This window comes from Vigna unguiculata, chromosome 9 (assembly GCF_004118075.2).
Source record: "Vigna unguiculata cultivar IT97K-499-35 chromosome 9, ASM411807v1, whole genome shotgun sequence".
Lineage (NCBI taxonomy): Eukaryota > Viridiplantae > Streptophyta > Magnoliopsida > Fabales > Fabaceae > Vigna > Vigna unguiculata.
In genome coordinates this window covers 8,092,275-8,099,357 of record NC_040287.1, presented here as the reverse complement: position 1 = coordinate 8,099,357, position 7,083 = coordinate 8,092,275, and the positions used below count along the sequence as shown (strand labels likewise).

Here is a 7,083-nt window from a genome sequence, read left to right as displayed (position 1 = left end):
AAGAAAACAAAAACAAATTATTATTTTATATTTATCATATTATCTAATTTATTATTTAAATATTATATATATATATATAATTATAGCACTCCAATATAATTGCATAAAAAATATTTATTTAAATATAATAATCATAATAATAATATTAATTTTTTTTTAATTTAACTTAAAAAAAATAAATAAGGACCCGCGTTTTAGTGGAAGTGGAGGAAGAAGGTAACGTGGGGTAGAAGGTAGAAGGTAGAAGAAGAAGAAGAAGAAGAAGAAAGAGAGGATGAAAGAGAGGATGAACCTGTGGTGAAAGGAAAATATGGAGAAAGAAGATAAAAAGGTAAATGAGACATTTCACAATTTGATAGGTACAGAAAGTAATATATAAAGAAGTTGCCTAATAACACTTCGTTTGGGCCTAATATTTAAGTGCTTGTGGTGCCTAAAGAAGTTGGGCCCAGACTTGTTAATTTCCGCGAAGGTCAAATAATAGGGGAATTAGGGTTTTTGTGATGTAAAAGGCGAAAGAAAGGAGACAGAAGATCTAGTGTGAGGTCGGAAGAGCGAGCAGAGCACAGGAGCGGTAGGAAAAAACGGCAGCGCCGTAGAAGAGAAAAACCATGGTCCACGTTTCTTTTTACAGGAACTGTGAGTAGATGAATGAATTCTCTCTCAGAACGCCGTTTTGTGATGTCCGAGAAGCGTAACAACACCATTGATCTCTTTTGTTTTGTGTGGCAGATGGAAAGACGTTCAAGAAGCCGCGTCGTCCGTACGAGAAGGAGCGTCTGGACGCGGAGCTGAAGCTGGTCGGAGAGTACGGACTGCGCTGCAAGAGGGAGCTGTGGAGGGTGCAGTACGCCCTCAGCCGCATCCGCAACAACGCGCGTAACCTCCTCACTCTCGATGAGAAGAACCCTCGCCGGATCTTCGAGGGCGAGGCTCTCCTCCGCCGCATGTTCCGCTACGGTCTCCTCGACGAGACCCAGAACAAACTCGATTACGTCCTCGCACTCACTGTCGAGAACTTCCTCGAGCGCCGCCTCCAGACCCTCGTCTTCAAGTCCGGCATGGCCAAGTCCATCCACCATGCTAGGGTTCTCATCAAGCAGAGACACATCAGGTCCTTTTCCATTTCCAAATTCCCTCTTATTTTCGTATCAATTGTGTTTCTCGTCACCTGTTTTGCTCATCACCACTAATTGTATGTTTTCAGTATTCGATTGAGACTTGTTTTTCCAGAGTTTGCATTTGTTAAGTAGTAGGCTTCTTCTAATTAATTCGAAAATGCATATGTAGAGAAAAATGCAATGATCTTGATAGCTTTTTTGTAATGGTTTTTTGTAGTCAATTATGTGGCTTAATGAATAAGTGCGTATCTTGTGAATTAGGTTATATTTGAATGATTTAAGTAGTTATATTACAAGAAAATGATGAGAAAAGTGAATTCATTTTCTTTTGTGAATTAAAATGAGCTCAATTTGCTGCAGAAGTTCGTTCATTGTACCTTCTTTTTGAGATACAGTTGCTTTAATAATTGAAGATGAAATAGGGTGAAGTTATTTTTGTAAGAGTGCTTTTCCAAATAAGCTCAAAAAGCAACCTGTGACTATATTGTGAGGTGTTTTCGGAAGTTCTCTCAAGCACTTGTGTCAAGTTTTACAAAACCGTCTGTTTAGCCAGAATTGAGAGTTGCACTTTCATCAAGTTTTACAAAATCCTCTGTTTATCCGGAATTGAGAGTTGAACTTGCATAGTTTTACAAAATCCTCTGTTTAGCCAGAATAGAGAGTTGCACTCGTATCAAGTTTTATACAAAATCCACCGTTTAGCCAGAATTGAGAGTTGATGTATCTATCAGCTTTCTATTTTTTTGAATTTTTGAATTCTTCAAACTCAAAGCTCAATGTTTTGCAACAGCTGAATGTTGATGTATCAGTCCAATTTGTTTGTTGTGTATGTATTACATGCGTTGTTGGTGAATGACTTTCTTATGGTGTTATTTGGGATGATGCAGGGTTGGTAGGCAAGTGGTGAACATCCCATCGTTCTTGGTGAGGGTTGACTCACAGAAGCACATTGACTTCTCACTTACAAGTCCCCTTGGTGGAGGACGCCCTGGAAGAGTGAAGAGAAGAAACCAAAGGGCTGCTGCTAAGAAGGCCGCAGGTGGAGATGGAGATGAGGAAGATGAGGATTAAACTATTAATTATGTCTTTCTCTACTCTGCATTTACACCTTGTGTCACCTTTTACCTTACGAGCCTAGATTATGGTTTTTGATTGTTATACATTTTCATCCTCGGTTCCTTGTTTGAGAAAACATTTTGTTTGACATATTATGTTTTTTGAAGTTATATATTTTAAAGTATCAAGATTTTCTTTAAATAATTTTTCTGACCTTCATTTTCACCTGGTATTTAGAACATCGCAATCATATCTAGTATAGGAATATTCAGTTATAGGAGTATTTAGAACATCACCTGGTCTGTGTTGTTCAAGTTTCATAGGGATTATTTTTGAAGATATTAAGCAGGAAAAAATAGGTCGTCAATTATAGAAATTGGGTTATAGAGATGTGAGTAATTTACCTCTAATCTACAGCTAGTGTTTTTGCTTATACCAAAATCAGATGCTCACTGTATTTTTGGTTGCTCATCCACTAAAAGGTTATAATTTAGTTGGTCGATGCCCACTATTTTGAATCATATAACATGTAGAACCCTAAACCAACCTACCCATAGAATTTAACTTGCTTTAAATTTTTCTCAACCCGTTCTGAAGAAGTTTGGCTTGGTATTTGTACGAAAACTGATATATTTATTTACAAAAACATCAAACCTCACATCAGACCCTTAACAATGATGCTGTCTAATCACATCATACTCTCAACCGGAAGAGTATATTGAAGCATACAAATAATGTAAGGAAATGGAAAAACTATTGAGAGCTGTATAGAATCAGCGCCAATGCAGGACCCTTTTTCTGCTATTTTTGTTTTTTATTTTTCGCATTTGGCAAACTCGTTTTAAATTATTTCTGATTTTTTAAATTTTTTATGAATTAACCTATTAACTTTGTCCACTTGAACTAGTGGAGCTTGGATGGTAATTTTATTTGGCTCACCGGTTAACTAACTTTCGTTCATCTCCACTTGTCAGCTTGAGGTTATGCTCTTGTCTTGGATAAACTTACATATAAACATTTTTAGAGGAGAAAAAAAAATTAAAATTGTGCACAATTTAAAACTAAAAATTAAAAGTTTAGAAAATTTGTATGAAAAACCGCTACAAGATATGTTTTTAAGTTTTGTGATCTAGGGTTTAATTTTTCTTTTCTACAATTTTGTTGTTCATTCATTAATCTATACCTTTATTGTTTTTCTTTTTCACTTTGTTGGTTAGTGTTGTATAGTAAGCTAGTTAGTGGCCTGTTGATTAATTTCTTATAATAGTTTTATAAATAGTAATGATGTATTGTGATATATATGTGTGAAATGCACATTTTATTATCGGTATCCATACATCTTCTTGTTCTCTTTTCCTTTTGTGAGTATTTTAATAAGTAGTTTTTAAAGCTATTTTGTGGAGGATCTATATGTGATGCCCACTACCTTGTGAGGTATTTTGATGTGTGAGAAACCCTTCCTGTGTGGGTTTTATATCTGTTTTTCAAATCTTATTGGTGTGGAATTAAACAAAGTTTAGAGTGTGAACAGGTGCTACAAAGGTACCAAGGGCAACTATCACAGAATCTAAGAAGAAAGATTGTAAGTTTTTTTTCTTATCCATCAATGTGTGGATTCTACCAATTTTGAGAAGATATCTCTGGCATATTTAGCGAATGATGCTTGGAATATTTTGAGCAAGTCATATTGAAGCTCTAATCAGTAGAAGACAATATGAGTTGCTATCCACGCTTGACCACGAATTAGTAGGGGATTACTCTAATACAACTCAAGTGCTAGTCAACTCAATGAAAGCTTAAGCTTGTGGTGAGATGTTTGTAGATAAACAAATAATTGAGAAAGTTTTAAGGACATTAACTCCTCGATTTGAACACACTGTGGTGGAAATAAGGAATCCAAAGATCTTGAAAACATGAAAGTGAAGGAGCTGTAAAATTCCTTTATCTTGTGTCTGGATGGAGCATTTCAACAATGCTGAAAAATTGAAATGCATTATATTTGAATTGCTTGCAATTTAATTCCCTTTATTTTCTAAATAACTTGTTTGGATAAAGAAATTAGAGTATCTTACATTTCAATTTATTGTTTGGATAAAACAATTGAATTTCTTGTGAGATAAAATTTCATTTTAAAAATATTTATTTTAAGCTTAATTATGTTTTGAGTTCATGATAAATTTAGAAACGGGCTCGACAACCCAGATGGATCGGGCGAACCTGACGACCCAGTTGGGCTAATTCGACCCAACGACCCAGACAGGCTGACCTGTCGGGAAACCCAAACGGACTAGACTCGCCCGACTAGTCTTCAATGTTGGGTCGGCTTGACCCCGGCTAGGTCGTTGGGCCAATCAATAAAACTTGGGTCGTCATGTCGGTTGGGCCCGTCTAGGTCGTCAAGCCCGTTTATGTCGTCGGGTTTGTCTAGGATATTGACCTGGTTAAACTTGTCAGGTCGGCGGGCTAGTCAAGTCTGTTTGGGTTGTCGGGCTAGTTGGATACATGCGGGTCGTTGGGCCCATTTGGGTTTTCGTGTCGGTCGGTCCTGTACAACCCATTTGGGTCGTTAGGCTGGTTCGGCTCGTTGGACCTACCTGACATGTTTGGGTCGTCGAGCAGCCGACACCTCTAGGTCATTTGGCTTGTCTGACCCGTGTGGGTCGCCAAGCCTGTCCAACCAATTTGGGTCATTGGGCCTACCTGATCCATCTTGATTGTCAAACTCATTTTGGTCATTGAACCCACCCAATCCGTTTAGGCCATTTTGAGGGTAAGGTTGAGTGAGAAGAATTACAAATTTATACTAATTTAACTAATTGAAATTCTTAAAAAAATGGTTTTATTTTAAATGCTTTCTAATATCTCTATCCAAACAAAACATTCCTTTATAAAGAAATATAAATTCTTCAAAAAAAATGAATTGTTTCATTTCAAATACCTTATCCAAACACACCGTTGTTGAGAAAACTACAAATCACAAATCAAGCTTTTTAAGCACAAATATTTAGAAGAAACAGTTGGGGTGGCAAAAACAAGGAAAAATGAAAGAACAAAGTGAAATATTTTGGTGAAAGTTTTAGTTAGCTCTCAACTCAGAATTTTAGTGGTGACAATCATAAAAAAAGTGGAAAGGGAGGTGTGAAAACAAATGAGAATAGAAAAAAAATTGGTAAAAAAATGTAGTGTTATGCTAGTAAAAATTGGGATCATTTTGTATATGAATGCTACAACAATAAAGACAAACAAGTGAACAAAGATGCAACTCAAATAAAATAAGGTGATAATGATGATTCTAATTCAAATTAAACTTGTCAAAAACTTGAGAGTTTACGTAAATTCATGGGAGCTTCGTAAATTTAAATCACAATCTCGAATCATAAACTCATAAGAATTTACTTTGAAAAAAAATTAAAATATTCATAAATAATATAAATTTAATATTATATGATGTTATAAATAACTTTTTATATATTTTTACTAAAATATTATTATTATTATTATTTAATCATATTGTATACTTTAATCATTTTTTATACTTTTATGATATTATTATTATTCTATTATAATAACTTTAATTAATTACAACTAATATGATATATTGCGTTTTATAGAAAATAAAGGTTTATTAGATTTGAGGGAAGATCCAAATGGTAGGAATGGAATAAGAAAACCCATTAAACAACGAGATTGCACACTAGATAGAAAATAGAAGAGTTACACACTGCCTCAACTACCAACGACCCTAAATTTAAAACTTCAAAATGAGAGAAGCTAATGACAATGGCAAGAAGAAGTTGTACGACCAACCACGAACGAGACTACGAATGCAACCACCAAAGACAATGGTGATAACAAGCAACATGCAACCACAAAACGAAGAACACGAACACGAGACTTACTATTAGAAACCGGGTCATTTGGGTTTAGAGGAAAAAAAAACATTTGGACTCGCTAACTTGATTGTAAACTGCATGTTCAATCGAGTTTACCAAGTTTAGAGCAAGTCTACCAAGTTTGCTCTAAAAGCAAGTTTGCTTCTGAGTCAACTCACCCATGATAAGTGGGAACGTAAACTTGGGCAAGTTAATGGTTAACTCGCGAGTTTGATAACCATGATTCAGATAATGTTTTTCTCATGGTGGTAAATCAAATTGTACCAAATTTGATTACTAATATTTGAACAATGGATGTTCAAATCATATGACATGAAATAGAGAGTGATTTGTCAATCTTGATGAATAAGTAAAAATAAAGGTAATATGATTATAACTGAAGGAACATACAAAGTTTTGATTTGAAGAAAAAATGGAAAACAATATTCGTAACAAATTTTCTTCATATACCACAAATGGAGATCAACTTGGTAAGCCTTGGACAATTAGTAGAGAAAGGTTCTAACATAAATATGGAATAGAATGTGGTGAAAAGTCATGACAATAAGAGAAAACTATTTTGAAGGCTATTTTATCAAACAACAACCTTTAAAATTGAAATTTTGATTGGTAAAATTTATTTTGTAATTATTTTGGAAGATCAAAATTGACTTTGGCATTAAAGATTTGAGTGTAAATTTTAGAGGCTCGAGTCTACTAAATATGAAATGGATGGTGTAGGGTTTTCCTAGAGAAACCAAAGGCCTTACATGAAGGTTGTGTCCTAGGCCAAGAAAGTATAAAATTCAACATTCCAACAACAAAATTAACATTGGAAGTCATCTATTTAGATGTGTGTGGTTCTATGGAGGTATTTTCCTATGGAGGTAATCACTATTTCCTTTTCTTTGTGATGCTTTACAAAAACTTTATGGATTTATCTAATTAGAAGAAAAAGAAAGGCATTTGAAGTGTTGAAAAGTTGTAATTCATGAAGTTGTTGCTCTAAATATTCCTTAACATGATAGAAAAGT

The 7,083-nt window shown here is 34.7% G+C and overlaps 1 protein-coding gene across 1 annotated transcript; it reads left to right on the top strand.

Annotated features, from left to right (window-relative positions):
- Positions 1-445: 445 nt before the first annotated feature.
- LOC114163371 (40S ribosomal protein S9-2) lies at positions 446-2,381 on the top strand. Its single transcript, XM_028047645.1, has 3 exons — positions 446-639; positions 733-1,114; positions 2,009-2,381. Exons 1-3 carry the CDS (start codon positions 612-614, stop codon positions 2,190-2,192), a joined length of 594 nt encoding a protein of 197 aa, XP_027903446.1. The 5' UTR covers positions 446-611; the 3' UTR covers positions 2,193-2,381.
- The last annotated feature ends 4,702 nt before the right edge of the window (positions 2,382-7,083 follow it).